The following is a 20,787-nucleotide window of genomic DNA, read 5'->3' as shown; positions in this document are numbered from 1 at the left end:
GCCACATCCTTTTGAACACTTCCAGGGAAGTGACGTCACACCACTGCCCTGGGAAGCCCTGTGCCTGACCACCCTTTTCATGAAGGAATTTTCTCTAATCTCCATCTAAACCACCCCTGGTGCAACTCGAGGCCATTTCCTTTGTCCTGTTGGTGGTTACTTGGGTGAAGAGATTGGGCCTCACTGGCTACAAGGTCTTGACAGGGAGCTGTAGAGAGCACCTGGGGATGGGAACATGACTCTGGAGACTGGAATGTGTTAACAGAGAAAGGACCATGGTGCCTGGGGGTGAGAATATGGCTCTGGAGATGGGAATGTGGTGCTGGAGAGTGCAACGCAGTGCCTGGGGATGGGAACACAGCGCTTGAGGACAGGAATAAGGCTCTGTAGACTGGGCTGTGAAAACAGAGATGGAACCATCGTACCTACGGATGAGAACATGGCTCTGGAGATGGGAACATGGTGATAGTGAAGGAACCATGGTGGCTGGGGTGGGAAACACAGTGTTGGAGACTGCAACACAGTGCTGAGGGGTGGGAACATGGTGCTTGAGGATGGGAATGTGGCTCTGGAGACTGGAATGTGAAAACAGAGAAGGGACCATGGTGCTTGGGATGGGAATGTGACTCTGGAGATGGGAACATGGTGATAGAGAAAGACAAGGAACCACAGTGTCTGAGAATGAGAATGTGGCTCTGGGGATGGGGACATGATGCTGGAGACGGAACTGTCATGTCTGGGAATAGGAACACAGTGCTGGGACTGTAATACAGTGCCTGGGGACGGGAATGTGGCTCTGGAGATGGGAACATGGTGCTGGGGAAGGGAACATGATTCTGGAGAAGTAACCATGGTGCCTGGGGATGGGAATGTGGCTCTGGAGACGGGAGCACAGTGCTGCAGATGAGACCATGGTGCCGGGAATTGCTGTGCGGTGCCGGGCTCAGCGGTGTGACGGCGGGCACAGCGATGCGGTGCCGGGTGGGGCGGTGCCGTGTGGGGCGGTGCCGTACGGGGTTCAGCGGTGCGGTGCCGGGTGACAACGATGCGGTCGCAGGCCGTCCCCGCCGCGGCGGGACTCGAACCCACGGCCTTGGAGCGGGGCCCGCAGGTGTCGCTGTTGCCGGTGCCCGTGTCGCAGTTCCCGCGTGGCCGCCCGGGGGCGCGGGCGCTCGCCCGCCTTTGTTGCCGTTGGCGCCTCTTCCTGCGCCGGGCGGGGGCGGGAGCGGCACCGGGACCGGGAGCGGCGGGGCCGGAGTGGCGGCACCACCGGCAGCGGCAGCGGCAGCGGCGGGAGCGGAGCGCGGCTCTGCGCGGGGAGCATGGAGATGGAGAAGCGCTTGACGCTGGAGCTGCGCAACAAGAAGCCGGGCGAGGTACGGGGACCGCGCGGCGGGGACCGGGCGCCACGTGCTGCGGGTGGGGGCGGTGGGGAGGAGCGGCGCGGTCCGCGGGGCTGCCGGCGGGTGTTTTTTGGGGGCGGGGGGCGCGGGGCGCGGCGGCGGGAGCGCTCCCGGCCGTGCCCCGGCCCCGCCATGGCGGCGCGCACTGTGCGCGGCGGGGCCCGCCCGCAGCCGGCCCCCGCGCGGGCCCCGGGACCCGCACGGTCCCGCACGGCCCGGCCCGCGCCCGGAGAGCGGGGGGACGGCGGGGGAGCGGGGCAGGGCAGGGCCGGGGCCCGCCGCGGCGGAGCGGCCGCGCCGGGGCTGGGCAGGCTCCGCGCGGCCATGGCGGCGCTCGGCCATGTTCGATCCCGCGCCGGGATCGGCGCCCCGCGGGATCCCGGAGCCCCGCGGGATCCCGGAGCCCCGCGGGATCCCGGAGCCCCGCGGGATCCCGGAGCCCCGCGGGATCCCGGAGCCCCGCGGGATCCCGGAGCCCCGCGGGGATCCCGGAGCCCCGCGGGATCCCGGAGCCCCGCGGGATCCCGGAGCCCCGCGGGATCCCGGAGCCCCGCGGGATCCCGGAGCCCCGCGGGATCCCGGAGCCCCGCGGGATCCCGGAGCCCCGCGGGATCCCGGAGCCCCGCGGGATCCCGGAGCCCCGCGGGATCCCGGAGCCCCGCGGGATCCCGGAGCCCCGCGGGATCCCCCTGCCCGGGGAACGGCTGGAGGGGCTGCCGGGGATGAGCCTCAAAGTGCCGGCGCGGCCGCCCCGGACCGGGCCTGGGGCTGCAGGGCCGCCCCATAGCCGGGCCTTCCCTTCCCCCGGGTCTTGCCTTGCCCTGGATATTCCCTCCCCCTGGATCGTCTCTTCCCGCGATCTTTCCGTTCCCGGGCCGCCTCTTCGCTTGGTCTTCCCATGCCCAGGCTGCCTCTTCCCTGGATCTTCCGATTCCCGGGCCGCCCCTTCGCCTGGATTTTCCAAATCTCTGGATCTGCCCTTTCCCTGGATCTGCCCTTTCCCTGGATCTGCCCTTTCCCTGGATCTCCCCGGGCCGCCCCTCTGGGCCGTGCCCGTCCCGTCTCGCCCCGGAACACTCAGGTGTCGTGGCAGCTCCGAAAGCCCCGAGCACACGAAGGAAATGGGGCCGTGAGCGGAGCTTTGGGTGGGGATTAGAGCGGCTTCGTGGATGGAGAAGGGATTTGCGGGACGGGAAGGGCTGAGCGAGAGGAGCTGCGGGCGGCTGGTCCCGGTGGTGTGAGCCGGGAATTGCAGAGCCAGCGAGGTCAGAGCGGGGTGTCCCGGGAGCAAAGCCCTCCTCGCTGCCCTGTCCTGCTGCGGCTCGTCCTGGGCTATCAGGGCAGGGCCCGGCCTGGGTTAAACCTGGTCTTGGCCACGTTAGTTCAGAGTTTCACTGAGGCCCTGGCACAGGTTGCCCAGAGAAGCTGTGGCTGCCCCATCCCTGGAAGTGTCCAAGGCCAGGTTGGATGGGGCTTGGAGCAACCTGGGCTAGTGGAAGGTGTCGCTGCCCATGGCAGGGGGTGGGACTGGATGGGATTTAAGTTCCCTTCCAACCCAAACCATTCCATGATAACCTCATTACGTTTAGGATCACCTCTGTGCCCACACAACAGCCACCCAGGTCTGGCCTTGGCCGCCTTTACACCCCCCACGGAGACAGTCTTGGTTCAGGTTGGAGACTTCCACGGTGTTGGGAGCAAAACATGTTCGGCTACAAAACTCCTGGCTGAGCCTCAACTCCAAACCCTGACCAGTTGATGCCACCCGGGGAGTTTGAAGCATTAATTGGTTCAGAGCTTATGCTGTGCCTGTGGCAAAGATGGCACAGCAGCCCCCAAACTGCCTCCAGGAAGGCAAAGTGAATTTAAAATGACTCCCTAATAGTTGGCTGGTGTGAGCAGGGGAGGTAAAATGGGAGCACTGCAAAGGAGGAATTTGGAAAGCGCCACAAGCCTTCTGGCCAAGGCTCATTTTTGCATATTGCTGTGAAGAATGTGTGGGGTAAAAGCAGGTTTTGGAAGTGGCTTGTGAGAGCTTGGGCTGGAGCATCACTCCCCCACACTTTGGGGGGGGGAAAGGGGTGCCAGGGATGTTTTACCCCCAGATGTTTAGAGGGGAGCAGTTCTGTGCTGGTGCTTTAAGGTCCTGGTGGCCCAAACAGGTTGATTTTTGTGCAGAGTTCCTGGGTAACGATGGTTTCTGTGTGTGATCCGTGCTGGGCACAGCATTAGATGCCATCAGTGGCCCTGCACCACGAGCCTGAGTTTGGAACCTGTCACCTCATGTGGACACTGTCACAGGGAAGCAGATCCTCCAGGGGCAGGTTTTCCAGCACCCCAGTGGTGTGGGGGAGAACACGGAAGGGGACAAAACCAGATGACCTTGTTTGACCTCTCGTTAGTGAAGCCTGGAGCGTGACTCTGAAAGCTTATTGATGCTTCTGCATGGAGTGTTTTGACGTGAACTCATGGTCCCACCCTGGGTGCTGCTTCATGGACAAGGGGGACCTTGGTGGGTCAGCTGTAGTGTGTTGGTGGCCTGTGATTAAAGGATGAAGCTCCCACCACGATGAGGGATTCTCACCTTGTGCCCTCACTGCAGTTCTTTGGCTCCAAGATCTCGTGTGTCCTTTGATCTGAGTGAGGAGGAACTTCAGGCACAGACTGATGTCACCTGACAGAACCCAGGTGACACTTTGGCAGGTGAGGTGACACTGGGAGCGTCTCTGTTTGCAGGTGAAGGAGCTGGTCTTGGATAACTGTCGCTCGGAGGATGGAAAGGTGGTTGGTCTCTCCTCGGACTTTGAGAACCTGGAGTTCCTCAGCATGATTAACATCAACCTGCTGTCTGTGTCCAACCTCCCCAAACTCAACAAGCTCCGGAAGGTGAGTCAGGCCTGTGGTCCCATCTCCACCAGTCCTTGCCCTGAGACTTCTGGTGGCACTTGTTTTTCCCGTATTTGCCAAGAAAAGGCCATTTAATTTTGCTTTTTTGCTCTTTGAGCAAGTGAGAGGGGTCAGATTTGAGTGCACAAGATGCTTCTGAGCTCTTTAGATGTTGAGTGTCCTCCTTCTCTTCCTTTTGCTGTTGTGCTGCTGTCAGAGGCTTCATAACATAAATATTTTGGATTTTGGGGCACCTACGAGCATGGAGGTGGCTGGCAGTGCTGTGTCACTGCAGGAAACGGGTTTTAAGGGAAAACTTGACCTGCTGCTCTGTGACAGGGTCTGGAATTTGGGTGCTCATTGTGGCCCAGTTCTTAGGGCAATGTTCTTCCCCACATCACAAGCTGAAACACTTGGTGACCATTTGATGTTCCCCCCTGGCAGCTGGAGCTGAGTGATAACAGGATTTCTGGTGGCCTTGAAGTTCTAGCAGAGAAAACTCCCAACCTGACACACTTGAATCTCAGTGGCAACAAGATCAAAGACATCAATACCCTGGAGCCCTTGGTGAGTGAAGATTCCAGGCTGGAATCTCAGGGATGACGTTTCCTTTGGGGAATTGGGTCTGTGCAGCAGGAATCCAATGTCTTGGTAACTGTTCCAACAGCACTTCGTGGTTCTGATGGGAACAGATTTGAGCCCAGTTTGAGGCTGGGCTAATAGTTAATGGCTCCTCAGTCTGGAAAACCAGCAGCCAGTTGCTAAAAGAAGCGTGAAATTGGGCTGGATGAGTAAAACTGTGGATGCTCAGTGTCCATCTGGGAAAGGACCAGGAGAGGGTCGGAGGCAGTTGGAGGTAGGTGGCACCTGGAGTGTCATGGAATGAGGTACTTGGACACCAGTCAGGGCATCTGTCACATCAGCCTAAAGATTCTGCTGGGCTGGGACCCTCCTGCTGCCACGGCATTGCAGGGGCTCCCAGTCACAGAATCACAGTCAGTTAGGTTGGAAAAGACCTCTGAGATTTCTTCGGAACTGCCCCAAGAAGGCTCCTGTCATGTGATCCTAAGGGATACGTGAAAGATCTGGTTCGGGGCATTTGCCTCATTGGCTGTTTGGTCCATCCATCCCCTCCCGAAGGAATTTGGCACTGTTTTGCTCCTCCTTTCCTTGACCTGGTGCCTGGTGGGATGGCCTGAGCTGGGCTGTGCTGAGGGCACTCAGGCTGCAGCTCTCCTTGTGCTCTGCTCTTGTGTATTTTGCATGGTATTTTGGGCAGGATGAGTCCAGCTCAGTGATTCCTTGGCTTTCCGTGCCTGTTCAGAAGAAAGAAAGATTTGCAGATGGTTTCAGAGTTGGCTCCAAGGAAGGGAAATAGAGGAGCTGGAAAGAAATTTTCTGTGTCCACAAATAGCAAGAGCAGCGACTTCCCTGTATCTGAGGAGCACATGGGGCAGAGCCACTGTCCTCCCATGGCTGCCTGATCTCCAAACAGTGTTGTAAATAATGTTAACGCATTGATTTTTGCAGAAAAAGCTGCCCAACCTCCACAGTCTGGACCTCTTCAACTGCGAGGTGACGATGCTCATCAACTACCGGGAGAGCGTGTTCGCCCTCCTGCCCCAGCTCACCTACCTGGACGGCTTTGATGCTGACGAGCAGGAAGCCCCTGACTCAGACCCTGAAGCAGATGGGGATGCACTGGAAGATGAGTATGAGAATGGCGAAGGTGAGGATTTTCTCTCCTCTTGGTTTTCTTGCTGGGGAACAACCCCCTTTCTGCTTCTGCGTGGGCACGTTGCCCCATAACTGATTAGCACTGAATAGGGGCTGTCTGGGTACCCACATACCCTCCTCCAGAAAGCTGGGGAGGGAATGGGATTTTCTGGGAGGTGACAGGGGTGTTGTTCTCCCTCCTCGTCCTGTGTGATCCCTGCCTGCTGCTCACACAGCACTGAGGGGTGAGCAGAGTGTCTGGGGATGGCGAGGACTTGGGAACTGGAACGCTTCCTTCCCTCTCCTTTTGGTAGAAGGTGAGGAAGAGGACGATGATGAAGAGGAAGATGATTTGGATGAAGAAGTCATTGATGATGAAGAAGATGAAGATGATGACCTGGAAGGTGAAGAGGAGGAGGATGGAGTAGATGATGAGGTGAGGCTTTCTGAAGAGGAGGAGGATGGAGTAGATGATGAGATGAGGCTTTCTGTCACTGGGCTGTTTGGTCACGCAATTATCCCTTGTCTGGTGACCCAGGTGTCACTTTGAGGGCAGATCTGAGGAGCTTGCCATGCCCTCTGACTTTTTCCCTGTACCTTTTGACTCATGGTCCACAGAGTTTTCCAGTTCAGGCTTGTCCTGGTACTTCCCATGGCCCCAAGTGATGAAGCCATGCAGCCCCATCCATAGGGATTGAGGAGCTATTTGGGAACCAACAGCTTCTCCCTAGCACCTTGAGGCTTCAGTGGGGTGGGAGCAGAGGTTGCTGTGGAGTTACAGCTCAGGGAGTTGTGGTTCTTGCAACAAAATGCCTTGTTTTAACTCCAGGAGGAAGATGAGGAGGAAGATGGTGAGGAGGATGAAGAGGATGAAGCTGAAGATGGTGAGTTGAATCCTAACAAAACAATTTCTTACCAAAGCCGCCTCAACAAATATTTGGTGGTTTTAGAGCTCCCCAAGCCTCATTGCAGGGCTGTTGTTGCTGCAGCTTTTCTGCCCAAGCTAATGTTGAGTAGCGTCATCACCAAGGGTCACAAAGGGGACGAAAAACAGGTTTCAGTACCTCCTAATTCCAACCATTCTGGGTAATTCTGCCAAATATTTGAGGCAGATTGCCTAGAAAACCAGTTCAGCTGCAGACCTGAGCTTCTTGGGTCCAGACTCCTCTGGTTTTAACAAATATAAACACTCAAATGAATGTTGACAGAATGTTGTGGCTGGTGTGAATTCAAACGATCTTGGATGACTCATGGAATGTTAAGGTTGGGAAATCCCTGTTAATATCAAGACCAACACCACCGTCTTCACCTCTAAACCATGTCCCTAAGTGCCACATCCACATGTTTTTGAACACTTCCAGGGATGACGACTCCACCACTGCCCTGGGCAGCCTGTGCCAGTGTCTGACCACCCTTCCCATGAAGGAATTTTTGCTAATATTCAACCTAAACCTCCTCTGGCACGACTTGAGTCTGTTCCCTTTCCTCCTGTCCCTTGTTCCCTGGGAGCAGAGCCCGACCCCCTCCCCCCCGGCTCCCCCCTCCTGTCAGGGGGTTGCAGAGCCAGAAGGTCCCCCCTGAGCCTCCTTTTCTCCAGGCTGAGCCCCCCCCCCAGCTCCCTCAGCTGCTCCTGCTGCTCCAGCCCCTTCCCCAGTTCCGTTCCCTTCCCTGCACACACTCCAGCCCCTCCATGTCCTTGTCCTGAGGGGCCCAGAACTGTCCCCAGGATTTGAGGCCCCACCAGTGTCCAGCACAGGGCACGTGAACTTGGTTAGAAATGACTGAATTCTGCAGATGCTGCGTTTTTGCGGGTCCTCAACAAAAATAACCCCTTTTCCAGCAGCTGTTGAAATGTGGGATGCTCAGAGGGCACAGAAAGTAGTTCATGTCTGCTGCTATCGCAGGCTTTTCCATGTGCCACGAGGAGCAGGGTAGGGTGGATCTCTGCTCTGGAATGGTGCTGGTTTTCCTCCCAGATGTGCCTTGTGAGGCCACAGCTCAGCTGCTGTTCCCCAGGGCTGGGCAGAACTTCACCCTTGACCTCTCTTTGCAGACCATCCGTGTGGGCAGAAGAGAAAACGAAGTCTAGAGGATGAAGGAGAGGAAGACCCAGAGGACGAAGAGGACGATGAGGATGACTGAGCCCAGCGAGCCAATCAGTTTTACAGACTCTGACTGTGCTTGTCTTAAACCTCCCCGTTGTGTCTATGTGAGACTGTAAATCCCCATCTCCCACTCCTCCTCCTCCTCCCCCCTTTGTATGGCTGCAGCATCCACAATATATTTTTTTAAGATTTAGAATACTGTAGGCATTCAGGGGAATCTTCCATACAAGGCTTACTTTTTCTCACAAGTTATCTCATGACCAAAGGCTTTTCTCCGTTCGGTGGTTTGTGCAGCAGCTTGCAAAAAAAAAAAAAAAAAAAAAATACAAAACAAAAACAAAAAATCCAAAAAAAAAAAAAAAAAAGAGAAAAAAAATCTCCTCCTTAGGGTATCTTTGTGTCCCAAATCAGCTGTGCCACACTGGATCCAGAGCTCCAGCTCACACCCAGCCAGCACTGAAGGTCTTTGCCATCCTTCAGACCAGCTCTCTGAAGACTCTTGAGCCACCTTGGGTGCAGAATCTGGTTCATCTCCGTGGACTCGAAGTGAAAATGATCCCTGAGGGTGTCTGATCTGAAATCATGGTGATGTGATCTCTGGACATGCTTGAAGATGCTTTAGTGCTGGGGATGTGGGGTTTTGGGGAGGGGAGGGGGGCTGCTTGCATGACCTGGTACCTCTGACCGTGCACCTTGCAGTAGCCCTGCACTTGCTTTCCTATTTTATTTGATAAACTGGAATATTTTTCCCAGTGGCCACCTAAAAACCATCACTTGGATATCCGGGTGGGTCAGGTTTTTGCCTTTGCCGTGGTGAGGCTCCTCCAGGGCAGCCTTTGGGAAGGGATAGGAAATCCAGGTGAAGGGATACTGCACTTCCATCAGACTCCATTTCTCATTGTACAGAACAGCCACTATCACTGTGATGCTCCTAACTCAGCGTTCCCCGGAGACCGTGTTAGCCTGTGAATTCTCAGGGTCCTTCTGCCAGCCAGTGCCAGCTCTGGACAGCCTGGCATTGCATCCTCCTCCTCCCTTCCCAGCACGGAGCAGAATTCCAGCTGTCCCCTCAGTGGGGCCTGTGTCCCTTCACCCCACGGCCGCTGGAAGGAGGATTTGGGAGATCCAGCCAGGAGCATTCCCAACCCCATTCCCACCTTCCCTGTTCCTGGAGGTGTCCAGCCAGCACATCCCTTGGGAGAACTGGCCCTTTGGCACCCGGGGGGGTCCCTGCTGGGTGCTGGGGGGGTGGAGGTCACTGCTGTCCTGCTGTTGGGGCTCCCACGGGTGCAGACATGCACTGGCACTTTGTGGCATTCCCGGTGGGTGCTCCGGGCCATCCCGAGACTCCAGCCCTTCTTCCCTCAGAGGAGTGGTGTGTGTTGCAGCACATCCCGTTGCTCTTTGTTCTCGCTGTTGTCTCTTACATTGTACAGTCGCTGTAACCATTCGGAGAAGAACTAATCCTGTAAAATGCAAACTGAGTAACTTATAAATGTTTTAAGGAATTTTTAAAAGAAGAAATGTCAGAGCAGCAGTTCTAATTTTTTTTTCCCTGCATTTTTAGCAGATTGTATGGATTTTATATTAGCCTAGTACCTGTCAGGTTTTGATTGGTCAGACTAGTCCCAGAAATAAGGATCTCCAGCCCTTTTGTATCTTTTGTTACAAAATTTGGATAAAACTTTAATAAAGACTTCAGTTTTTAAAAATCCATTGCGGTGGGGGTTGTCTTGGCTGTCTCTGCCATGGGAACAGCCAGGAGTGCTCAGAGTGGGAGGTTTGGGGCAAGTTTGAGTCTCCTGGGAGCAGTGAGTGTTCCATGTCCCCAGGTTTGGCTCTGAGCCCTGGATGGGGGGGTTTGGTGGGGGTGGGGTAGGCTCTGCTGTGGGGTGGCACAGACCATCCTGGTGTGCAGTCCCCGTAGGGATGTGTCTGGAGAACCTGTCCTCTCTGCCCTCGGAGGTGGCTGTAGCTGGATCAGGGACAGGTTGGGAAGAGTCCCACTGCTGCCTTTTGGGGTGAGCACCTGCCCTGGAGGAGGAATGTGGGTGTTCAGTAGGGCAGGGTGGGCTGGGGGGCCAGGGAAGCTGCCTGTGCCTGCAGGGAGCTGTGGCAGTGCCACAGTGCCCCCCCCCCCCCATTCTGGGGGCTGGGAGGTCCCTCCCCTTACCAGGGCTCTGATCCTACACCGGCTCTGTGATGAGTTGTTGCTCTTTCAGGTCTCAGCAGCCAGGGCTACAGCTGAGGGACACTTCAGTATGTCCACCCTCCTGCTCAGGGCCGGGGTGAGGGGGGGGTCTGTGCTGGACTGGGGAGGGCACAGGGGCACAGACCCCCATGCCATGAGCCCACCCAATACAGGGGTGACAGCAGGAGAGAGCTGGGGCATCCCAGGGTGCTGCTCTCCATGTGCAGGGATCCCAGCAGGAGGAAGGGATCTCCAGCCTGGCCAAGGGGACCCCCTGAGGCCTATCCCAGGGCTGTGTCCCTTCCCGGGGCTGCAGCAGCCCCTGACCTCAGGGTGCAGAGCAGGGGGTGGCGGTGCTCCCACGACTCCCATCCCAGGGCCAGTGTGGGCACCAGCACGTCCCAGCATGTCCCAGCACGCCTTCCCCAAACCAGTTTGGAGCAAACTTTTCACCCTGCTGGGATGGGATCAGGCAAAGCAGGACCTGAGGAGCCCCAGGCTGGGAACGTGCGGCCGCTCGGCTCCCACGGGGGGTGCAGCCCCCTCAGGGCCGGGCACAGGGGCCCTACTCCACCCCAAAGGTTGTCCATGCCCTTTTCCTGGCACCTCTGCCTGTGCACCGAGGCTGGCGGGGGGCTGGGGGCCGACCCTGGTTTGGGTGACCAGTTTGGGTGCTGGGATGCAGCTGGCAGAGGCTCCAGCTCTGCTTCTCAGGAGCCCTTCATGGTCTGCAATGGGCTGACAGAACTGAGGGGAAAGGGAGCACCCCCTTTCCCTTCCTCAAACCTTCCTCTTCCCCAGACCTGCCCAGAGCAGAGTGACACACAGACTTCCCTGTATTCCCCCATCTCCTCGCCTTTAGTTTTGGGGGGGCATCCTTAGGGGTGGCCCCACTCCCCCATCACCCCCAGCCACCACAGGCACTGACAGAGCCTCTCCCGGCCACCACTCCCGTACAATTCCCATTTATTATTCCGAGGTCTCATTCCAGAGAAGTCCACTAACTCCTGAGCAACCTACCCGGCTCCTACCAGAGCCACGGGGGCTGAAGCAACGAAATCTTTAGGGGGAGGGAGAACGAGGGGTTTCGAGTGCTTAAGAGTTTCCGAAAATAAGAGAGGGGAGAAAATTCCAGAGGAAACACCCGTCCTTCTGGCACCCTGGGCTGGGCTGGGGGTGCTCCCGGTGCCCAGGGAGGGATCCCTGTCCCAGCCCAGTGGCAGGGGCTGGGCGGTGCCTCCTGCCCGGCTCGGGGGGAGGGATGGGGAGGAGCAGGAGCTGGAGCAGTTCCGTGGGAGCCGGGGCATCAGAGCTGGGAGTACAGGGAGTTCTCCATCTCCGGCGTCATCTTGGCGTGGAAGGAGGCGAGACCCACCCCGAAATCTGCAGGGAGAGGGGGGAGAGCTGTCAGCATTGTGGAGTCCCTCGTACCCAGGGGCTCGGGGGCTGGGGGCTGCAGGGAGGGAACATGGCCCTCCCCAGGGCATTGCAGAGGCTGGGGGGCACTGGGAGGGCACACAGATCCCTCCAGGTAATTGATGCGGGCTGGGGTCAAAGGGCTGGGGGGCACAGGGAGGGCACACAAACCGCCAGAGGCATTACTGCAGGAGAGGGGGCACAGGGAAGGAGGGCGCTGGGAGGGCACGCAGACCTCTCCAGGTCATTTATTGCCCCCGCCAGGGACATTCCTATGGGCTGGGGGATCAGGGGCTAGAGGGCACAGAGAGGGCACATGGACCCCCCACCCCGGGGCATTGCTACAGGCTGGGGCGGGGGCAGAAGCTGCAGCCCAGGATCCACCCCAGGGCTGGTCATCCCCGGCCAGGACAGACGGAGGAGGATCCGCGTTATCCCTGCGGGACAGACTGACCCCATGCCCGCGAGCATCCCGGCAGTTCGGGGTCCCCCCCGTACCCATCTCGGCGTCCAGGCGCCCGGGCGGGGGGTTCTTGCGGTGGTCCTCGATGTGCAGGGTCATCTCCTCGCGGGAGGCGGCCGAGAAGGGGCACTGGGTGCAGGAGTATCGGCCGCGCGTATGCTCCCACACGATGCGGCTGTTGGAGGAGTGCCCTGCAAGGACGGGCGGGCAGGGAAGCACAGGGATCACCCCCAGCGGCCGCTCCCGGGTGCCGTGGGGGGCTCGGATGGGCCGGGGGCTCCCAGCCCCACATGCACGGGGGGTTCCCTTCCCGAGGGAGGGACCTCAAATCTGGGAGCAGGGAGCGAGGCTGTGCCCCCCGGGCACGACCTCCCCTTGTGTGCCTCCTCTCCGTGCCACACGGCGCCAAGGGTTCCAGTTTGGCCTCAGGACTAGGGGGACTGGAGCCCACGGAGCTGCTGCAGCTCCTCATCCTGCTGCTTCTGCCCTCAGGACAAGGCTGGGGGGGTTTGGGGGGGCACAGCCAGCGACCCCCCTGCCTCCGAGCCTACCTGGGCCACATTCCCTCTCTGTGTGGCTCCCAAAAACAATGAGGGAGCCTGCCCTCCCCCTCTGCTCTCCGTGGAGCACCGTGGTGCCCCGTGGGGCTTCCCCCATCCCCCTGTGGCCCCCCCGCCGCCCCCAAACCCCCCCGGTGACAGAAAGCAGCCCCCAACCAGTAGGTGCCAAACTAACCTGGAGTCACTCCTGAGCCAAAGCATGGGAGGAGTGGGCTGACACTCACACCTGCGGAGGGAATCGAGGGGCAAGACAAGCATTAGGTCCTCCCCTCCCTGGGGTGGGGGGACACGTGGGAGGGCAGGCCTGGCCTGGCCCCCCCCGCCTCGCACCCCCAGCACGCCGGGGAGCAGCAGGGTCGGGAAAATTTGGAGGCGTTTTTTCTGGCGGTCGCCGGTGCTTTGTCCCAATTGAACATGGAGGGAGGGGGCGGAGGAGATGGGACGGGGCTTGGGGGGCGGGCCGGGGCGGCTCCGGAGGAGGGGGATGGATCCTCGGCTGGGCGGCGGCGGGTCCTCCTCCGGGGAGAGCTGCTGGTGAAGGCGGGAGCAGAAAAAGGTGTTTTTTTTTTCCCGAACGCTCACCTTGGCTTTTCTTCCAGACGGCGTTGGACGCGGCGGGGCCGTGGCCCGGCAGGAAGGGCCGCAGGCGGTGCTGCGCCGGGGGCTGGGGCAGCGCGTAGGGCGAGGGGGGCACATAGGACAGGAACGGCCCCGGCATCGAGGACGGGGGTGGCCCCGAGAACCGAGTCAAGGACGAAGGGCCGAAAAGGCCGGGCTCCAGCAGCGGGAAGGGGTGCGGGGCCGGCGGCACCAGCGGCAGCGCCTCGAGCGAGCCGGGCAGCTCGGGCAGGCTGGTGGGCAGCGCGGCCGGCGCCGCGGCAGAGTCCACGCCGGGCAGGAGGGCTTCCTTCTCCAGGGGCCGTGGGAGAGCACTCGGGAGCTTGGGGAGCCCCTCAGTGTGCGGCTTGGCCGGGGGCTCCTTGTCCAGGGCGGAGGTAGCAGGAGGCAGGAGGGGCTTGTCGGCTCTGGGGGGCGGCGCGGGGCTGCTGGCGCTGTCGGAGCAGACGTGCAGGTGCTTGAAGAGGGATCGGTGTGTCCGGAAGCGCAGCAGGCAGTTCTCACACCTGGGGGGGTTGGGGAGGCACCCTCAGTGGTGGTGCTCCCTCCACATCACCCCCACAACGATCCCTCCACACCACCCCCATGCCAACCCCGGGGGCTGCTGCTGGGATCGAGATCTGTGGATGTGGGAGCCCACGTGCTCAGGGCTCTCTGGGATCAGCCAGGTGCCCCCCAGGGAGGAGGTGGGATGGGGACAGGAACCAGAGGAACTCACTTGAAGTAGCGGTTTGGCTTGTAGTGCACCTTCATGTGGGCCATGAGGTCCTGCATGCTGGGGAAGGTCTCAGTGCAGCCCAGCGTGGGGCAGTGGAAGGTTTTGCCTGAGTGAAGCAATTCAGAGGTAGGGATTCAGCAACATCCCAGCTGGGAACAGCCCCACTGGTGGGTCTGCAGCACTTCCCACACCACCCTCAACTCCCATCTCCTGGAGGTACCAGCACCACCACCAGTGCTGCCTCTGCTTCGAGCCCCGCTCTGCCCCCTCCCAGACAAAAAAAGGGGCATGTGGGGTGTCCTGGCCTTACCCTCGAGGGACTGTGTGGGTCTGTAGTGGACCTTCAGGTGGTCCATCAGCTCCTGCATGCTGGGGAAGGCCAGTTTGCAGCCGTAGCTCGAGCACTGGTAGTGCTTCCCTGGAAGGAGACAGATCCGTTGGCCTCGTTCCTGCCCTGGTTGTCACTGTTCCCTCCCCGGGGCAGGGCTGGGGCTCACCTGGGACAGGTCTGCGCTTCAGGGGCCGCAGGTCCTGGGCTGGGGTCCCTCCGGCCACCAACATCGGGGCACCAGGCAGAGCCACCTCACTGCAGCCTGTGGGGAGAGACCATGAGACAGGAACAAGGCTCAGCCCTGCCCAACCACCTCCCTCTGCCCTCCTCCCTCCCTCAAAAATAGGGGGGCAGCCAATGGAGGGTATGGGAGGTGTGGCTGGAGGGGGCTGGAGGGGCTGGAGCCCTCCAGGGTGTGAGAGTTGGGAGGGGCTTTGCTGCAGGAAAAGTTGTTGATGTGAAGGTGAAGCCTGGTGGTGACTGGGACACACTGGGTGATGCCAAGTGTTCACCTGGGCCCATCCCTGCACACCTGGGCCATCCCTGCACACTCATAAATCACAGAATAGGGTGAGTTGGAAGGCACCCACCAGGATCACTGAGTCCAACTCCTGGCCCTGCACAGGACACCCCAACAATCCTGTACATCCCCTGTACACCTGTGCATATCCAAGCACATCCATGCACACCTGGGCACATCCCCATGGCACTCCCAGCCACCTCTGGGGCGGGATGTGGCCAAAGAGACCTCACAGCAACGGGACCAAAGGCTTCTCCTCCTGCTCCTGCCCCGACTCCTCTCCCCACCCCGTACCTCTGGTACAGGGGACTCACCTGTCCCCTCTCCACCGTATTTACCCCGCAGGGAGAAGGTGGGCACAGCCTCGTCCTTCTCTGTCTTCATAGCCTGGCGGTGCAGGGCACAGGGTGAGAGATGTGCCCACGGAGGCTCGTCCTGGTGATGCTGCACCGAGAGCAAGGGCGAGAGGTCAGACTCTCCTCCTCCTCCCCTCAGTGCCCTGTGGCCTTGGGACCAGACCTCCCACCCTGGGGACCAAGCCAGCAGGAGATCCCAGCTTCAAGGGGCCTTGGAAGTGTCTCTGCCTGGGGGGGCTTTGGACTCAGAGCTTCATTGTCCCCTCCTGCTTCTCCCACCCCAGGGTGATCCACAAAGTCCCCAAAGGGCCCCTCAGCTGCACAGCCCCCTCCAGGCATTACCAGGATCCTGCTTTGTTCCCAGCCCATGGCATCTGTATATCCAAAAATTCCTCCCAAACTACAGGCCAAGGCATGGCTGAAGGGATTGCTGGAGCTGCTTCAGCCCCTCCCTGCTCCAGCTGGGCTGGGGGATCTCACTGGATGCTCCCCCCACAGTTCCAAAGGGTTTTCCAGCCAAGGGGAGCAGCAGGTTCCACTGCATGACCAGGAGATGCTGTTTGGCATGTGGGGACAGTTCCTGGTCACCAAAATTATATTGGCTTGGCCTCAGCACCCTTTGGCACGAGGCTTCAACATGGAAAAGCCAAACACTAATTCCCAGTGAGAAGGATCCAGCTGTTCCTGCAGCACCCAGCACACTGGGACTGCAGCCCAGCGGGCAACAAATCAGAGGGGGGAGAAATCTATGTGGGATTATTCCTGTGGCTGCCCCCAGGCTCCAGGCTTTTTCTGGGGGTTGTGTTGCTTTCTAAGTTGTTGTTTTCTCAGCTCAGTGGCTTTGGGATAGAATCAGCACCGAGGACGGGATCAGTTGGCCATGGAGCAGAGAATGTGGGGCAAGACTGGGGCTGATCATGTCCCAGGAGGGGAAATCCAGCCCTGGTTGAAGGGGAATGCTCCGTCTCCATTCTTCATCTCTGTGTGACTGTGGGTAAACACTGAGCAGAAACTTCACAGCAGCTTTGATGGAGCTTTGTTTTATCAGGGGGAAATGCAGTTTTTGCTGGGAAAAAAAGTCTTGGGAATCTTCTTCTGGGGCAGAAATCACTAAAAGGGTTGAGGAAGCACTGTGTCTGCCTGCTCAGGGATGTCTGTCCCTAAAGTGTCGGAGCTACGGAGCTGCTGGAGCATTTCCTGGCAATGTCAGTCCTTGAGATCAGGGAACCAGCTTCCTGCTTCCCTGCTGGAATCACTGGCTCTGGATCAATCCTGGCTGCCACTGCCTGGATTGACAGCCCCCAGACAAGCCATTTAAAGGAACAGGACACCCATGGCACCAGGAGCTCAGTTGAGCACAAGGAAGTTTTTCCAAGAAACCAGGAAATTCTTCCTCAGCAGCATCGCAGCAGGGCTGTCAACTCCTGGGCAGGGAGCTCCTGGTGCTCCAGGGTCAAACCCAGCAGTGCCTTTGGACGTTGGAACCCCCCTCCTCTCCCTCTTTGATGCCTCTCTCCATTTCCCCATTACAGGCAATACCCCAGTGATGCATTTTAAACTGATTTTTTTCCTCTGGAAAAGCTGGGAAAATGCCTCCTGAGCAGATGCTATGGGCAGATCCCATGAGGCCAGGCAGGATGGACACAGAGGACACAACGGTGGCACTGCAGCATCGCACTGGGCTCGGCCCAGGGATGGGTTTTTGGGGAGCAGGTGGCACCTGTATCATCTTGCTGTCATTTGTCACCTCCCATGGGACAGTGGCCAACACTTCCCATCCTCCAGGACCTTCTGTTCTGCAACCCTGAGAGTGACACTCTGGTCCAGGAGCCGCTGACCTGCCACTGTCCCTAGTGACCTCCTGTGGCCACCAGAGATGTGACTCCCCCAGAGACATGATTCCCCCAGAGATGGGACGCCCCCAGAAATGTGATTCTCTCAGTGATATGACTCCCTCAGAGATCTGACCCCCCTCAACACCAGTGCAAACCTGCCCTGGAAACCCAAATCTCAGAGCCACCTGTCATTATTCCCAGGGTTTTCCTGCCACAGGTTCAGTCTCCCCAAAAACCCGCTGACACCAAACCCCCTCACTCCAACCCCTGCAGTGAACAGGGATCCCAAAAAATCCTTTAAGCCATGAGGGTGAGCAGGAGGCTTTGCAGCTGCTGGTCACCCCGAGCAGGCTCTGTTGCTGAATCAGTGAATAATTAATACAGCTCATCTCCCTCCAACGATCCGGGGGGGTTTATCCACATCCCCAAGACTTCTATAAACCCACCCAGGGAGGATAAACGGGTCAAATAATCCGATTTGAGCATCTCTGTGTGCGCTCTGAGGCCAGAGGATGAGGATGAGGAGGATTCCCCAAGCGGCTCCTCAGCGAAGGAGACGAGACAAAGGCTGGGAACAAGGGGCTCATGTGATCGCGCAGCCGGCGAGCACGGAGGGAGGAAGCTCTGGCTGTGCCAGTGGCAACGGCTCCTGCCCGTGCCACCAGCCCCTGCCACCGGGTTCAAACCCATGTCCTACATTAAAATACACATTGTGAATCTTCCTGGTGCCTTCAGATATCACAAGGAGCCGTCAGAGAGTTGGGGTGTTGGTGGGGGGAAAAAGCTCTGGGTGTTTTCATGGTGTTGTGATACCCGACACGACGTGGGTGCCCTAATCCCACTGTGGGCTGGGGCAAAGCCTCTGCCTTGGTGTTTTACACCTCTCAGGGTGTTTTCCCTGCTTTCCAACTCAGAGAATCTGCCTGGAGAGCCTGTGGAGCCCACCTTGAGCCCAGTGACAGCATGGGCATCCACGGGGGTGAGTGCTGAGTCTCACGCGTGGCCTCGGTGCCACGTCCCTGTGGTGGGTGTGGGGGCAGCTCAGCTGAGGCCTTTCTTCCTGCAAAGCTGCTCTGGGCAGCCCAGGGGTCCCTGCCATCCCCTCCCTAGCTTGCTCCATCCCCCCAGCTTGCTCCAAGCCACTGAATGGGGAAGAGCCCTGCTGCCATTCCCCCCTGCCCCCCACACCATCCTGGCGCCCACCTTTACCTGCCTGCCCATGGCTGGCTGATCCACCCACAGCTACATCAGCTCTGCAGCTGGAAAAAAACCTTCTTTCCCTTCGGGAGCCACCTGGGGAGGTTGAAGCTTCATCCCTGAGCCTGGATAAAGCTGTTCCTGAGCAGCAGCTCTGGCTGGCCCCAGCCAAGTTAACAGCACAGCCAAGGCCAAGAGCTCCCTTGCTCCAGCAGCGGCATCCCCCGTCTCTGACAGCAACAAAGCAGCTCCCATGGGAGTGGGAATGTGGAGAGACCATGGGGAGATCCCAGCAGGTGCATCCTGGGATACCTGGGGCACCCTGGTGCTCCCACGGGCCACACAGGCCTGCAAAGACCTGGGGCTAGTGGCTTCCTTGGCCAGCTGTCCCTGGGCTACCAGCCCCACAGGTAACCCCATGGGTTCCAGCCCCATTGGGTAGCCCCCCATGGGCAGTGGTTTCTGCAGCCCCCCATGGGCAGCCATGGCTACTAGTCCTGGGGGTAGCAGAGCCACGGGAAGCACCCCCATGGATCTGGAGCCCACGTGGGCAGCAGTCCCATGGCTGGTGCCCCCCTGGTCAGGTCTCAGCTCCATTCAGGAGCAGGTTTCCAGTGCTGGTCCACCCCATTTACTGGTACCTCCGCAGTACATGTCCAGTGTCAGCACAGCCCCTGGTGTCGGTACAGCCCCCACGCCGGGGTACCCCTCACGTACTGGTACCTCTCTCCCCGTCGCCGGTACATTCCCGGTGCTGCTCTAACCCCGGTGCCGGTAAAGCCCCCGCTGCCTGTGCACTCCCCGTGCCGGTATATCTCCGGTGCCGATACTGTCCCAGGCGCCAGGACAGCTCCCGGTGCCGGTACATCACAATCGGCGGTGCCAGCACAGCCCCCAATACCGGTACGCCCGCTGTGTGCCGGTCCACTCCCGGTGCCACTACAGCCCCCCGTGCCGGTCCCCCCCCGCTGCCAGTACATCCCCCGACACCGGTGCTGGTGCTCCTTTCCCGGTGCCGCCCCCCTGCTCGGTTCCCTGCCGGCCCCAGCCCCCCGGGGGATCGGTGTCCGGTGCTCCCGTCGGTGTCCGGTGTTCCCCCCCCCCGGTGCCGGTCCACCCCCCGATATCGGCATATCCACAGGTGCCGGTCCACCCCCGGTTCCTCTACATCCCCTCTGTGCCGCTCCACCCCCGATACCGGCACACTCCCCACACCGGTGCACCCCCCGATACCGGTACATGCCCCGATACCGGTGAACCCCCAATATCGGTGCTCCCGTCCCGGTGCCGCCCCCCGTCACCCCTCGTTGCCTCGGTCCCCCCAGTGCCAGGCGCTCCCCCCGGGCCCTCCCGGTCCCCCCCGGCCGTACCGGGGCTGCGGCGCCGCCCGGGTCGCGCATCAGCGGCGGGGCGGCCGCGGGGCCATTTTCTGCGCGGAGCTGTCGCGAGAGCGGGGGGAGGAGGAGGAGGAGGATGGCGAGGGGGAGGGAGGAAGGAGTGTGCGGAAGGGGGAGCGGGGGCCACGGGGCGGAACGCGGCCCTGCCCCGGTGCTCCCCCCCCGCCTGTTTTTCCCGGGTGATTCCACCCACCCCGCATCTCAGCGCCCGAGGGAGGCTGGAGCATCCCGGGAGCTTCGAAGCATCCCCAGGGCTTGGAGCATCCCGGGGCTTCGGAATATCTGGGGGGGGGGGGGGGGGGGGGGGGCGGGGGGAATCAGAGCATCCTCGGGTCTTTGCAGCATCCCGGGGGCCTTGGAGTATCCTGGGGCCTTAGAGCATCCCAGTGGCCTCTGAGCATCCTGGAGCTTTTAGGGCATCCCAGGGCCTTTGGAGCATCTCTGGGCTTTGAAGCAGTCTCATCCTGAACCCTCAGGGCATCCTGGGGACCTTCATGGAATCCCACAGCCTTCAGAGCACTCTGAGCCCCTTGGGAAGCCCTGGACCCCTTGAAGCATCCCAAGGCACCCCAAGCCTTTTGGAGCCCCCCAAACCTCTCAGGGCACTTTGATCCCCCTTAGAGCATCCCAGGGCCCTCTGGGACACCCTTGGAACACCCTGGACTCCTGGGACATCCTGTCAGCTCCTGAGTGGCCCCCAAGAGCAACCCAAGCCCCTTGGGGCCTCCAGGACCCTCAGAACAACTGGAGCCCCTGAAAGACCCCAAAACTCCTGAGAGACCTGTGAGCCCCTCAGAGCCCCTGAAGCCCTCCGGAACATCCCAGTGAGTGCCTGAGCTGGTCCAACTCCTACCTGCCTGTAGAGCTGAGTGGGAATGTCCCACTTGACAGCACCCACTGCTGGGGTGCTGCCCCCATTCCCCCCACTTCAGTCCCAAGGAAGAGCTGGAACGTGCAGGAAGGAGTTTCCTAAATCCCCAGAGTTTCCAAAGCCATTATTTTTCATTAAAATAAAAACAAAGGCTCTACCTGCTCCCACCCCCCCACCAAAGAAAAAAAACTTTGCAGCGCAAGG

At 59.7% G+C, this 20,787-nt stretch overlaps 2 protein-coding genes across 6 annotated transcripts; one reads left to right on the top strand and one right to left on the bottom strand.

The window, feature by feature from the left end:
• The first annotated feature begins 1,203 nt into the window (after positions 1 to 1,203).
• LOC116799265 (acidic leucine-rich nuclear phosphoprotein 32 family member B) lies at positions 1,204 to 9,824 on the top strand. Of its 3 annotated transcripts, none has more exons than XM_032712247.1 (7): positions 1,207 to 1,376; positions 4,140 to 4,289; positions 4,734 to 4,856; positions 5,820 to 6,018; positions 6,323 to 6,441; positions 6,835 to 6,889; positions 8,059 to 9,824. In XM_032712247.1, exons 1-7 carry the CDS (start codon positions 1,323 to 1,325, stop codon positions 8,145 to 8,147), a joined length of 789 nt encoding a protein of 262 aa, XP_032568138.1. In that variant the 5' UTR covers positions 1,207 to 1,322; the 3' UTR covers positions 8,148 to 9,824. The 3 variants fall into 3 exon arrangements, with proteins under 3 accessions (XP_032568139.1, XP_032568138.1, XP_032568137.1); XM_032712246.1 differs by having other exon boundaries at positions 1,209 to 1,376; positions 6,320 to 6,441; XM_032712248.1 differs by lacking the exons at positions 6,835 to 6,889; positions 8,059 to 9,824 and adding an exon at positions 6,489 to 6,570 and having other exon boundaries at positions 1,204 to 1,376; positions 6,320 to 6,446.
• Positions 9,825 to 11,250: 1,426 nt separating this feature from the next.
• ZNF414 (zinc finger protein 414) lies at positions 11,251 to 19,781 on the bottom strand. Of its 3 annotated transcripts, none has more exons than XM_032712061.1 (9): positions 19,686 to 19,781; positions 15,242 to 15,371; positions 14,574 to 14,669; positions 14,387 to 14,494; positions 14,077 to 14,182; positions 13,323 to 13,864; positions 12,916 to 12,966; positions 12,216 to 12,371; positions 11,251 to 11,684 (listed from the first exon to the last, which is right to left on the bottom strand). In XM_032712061.1, the coding sequence occupies exons 1-9, from the start codon at positions 19,713 to 19,715 to the stop codon at positions 11,608 to 11,610; spliced, it is 1,296 nt and encodes a 431-aa protein (XP_032567952.1). In that variant the 5' UTR covers positions 19,716 to 19,781; the 3' UTR covers positions 11,251 to 11,607. The 3 variants fall into 3 exon arrangements, with proteins under 3 accessions (XP_032567952.1, XP_032567954.1, XP_032567953.1); XM_032712063.1 differs by lacking the exon at positions 19,686 to 19,781 and adding an exon at positions 19,039 to 19,321; XM_032712062.1 differs by lacking the exon at positions 12,916 to 12,966.
• Between the last annotated feature and the right edge of the window lie 1,006 nt (positions 19,782 to 20,787).

The sequence above is a fragment of the Chiroxiphia lanceolata genome, chromosome 27 (genome assembly GCF_009829145.1).
Source record: "Chiroxiphia lanceolata isolate bChiLan1 chromosome 27, bChiLan1.pri, whole genome shotgun sequence".
Lineage (NCBI taxonomy): Eukaryota > Metazoa > Chordata > Aves > Passeriformes > Pipridae > Chiroxiphia > Chiroxiphia lanceolata.
Note: the sequence above shows the minus strand (reverse complement) of the source record. Positions and strands in the feature narration are given on the sequence as shown.

Bases quoted from the DNA above. Each gene is read 5' to 3' on its own strand.
- LOC116799265 (XM_032712246.1), top strand. From the start codon at position 1,323: ATGGAGATGGAGAAGCGCTTGACGCTGGAGCTGCGCAACAAGAAGCCG. The intron at 1,377-4,139 runs GTACGGGGACCG...CTCTGTTTGCAG, and splicing joins GCAACAAGAAGCCGGGCGAG to GTGAAGGAGCTGGTCTTGGA. The intron at 6,442-6,834 runs GTGAGGCTTTCT...TTTTAACTCCAG, and splicing joins AGGATGGAGTAGATGATGAG to GAGGAAGATGAGGAGGAAGA.
- ZNF414 (XM_032712061.1), bottom strand. From the start codon at position 19,715: ATGCGCGACCCGGGCGGCGCCGCAGCCCCG. The intron at 14,670-15,241 runs GTGAGTCCCCTG...CTCTCCCCACAG, and splicing joins ATACGGTGGAGAGGGGACAG to GCTGCAGTGAGGTGGCTCTG. The intron at 14,183-14,386 runs GTAAGGCCAGGA...TGCTTCACTCAG, and splicing joins ACCCACACAGTCCCTCGAGG to GCAAAACCTTCCACTGCCCC.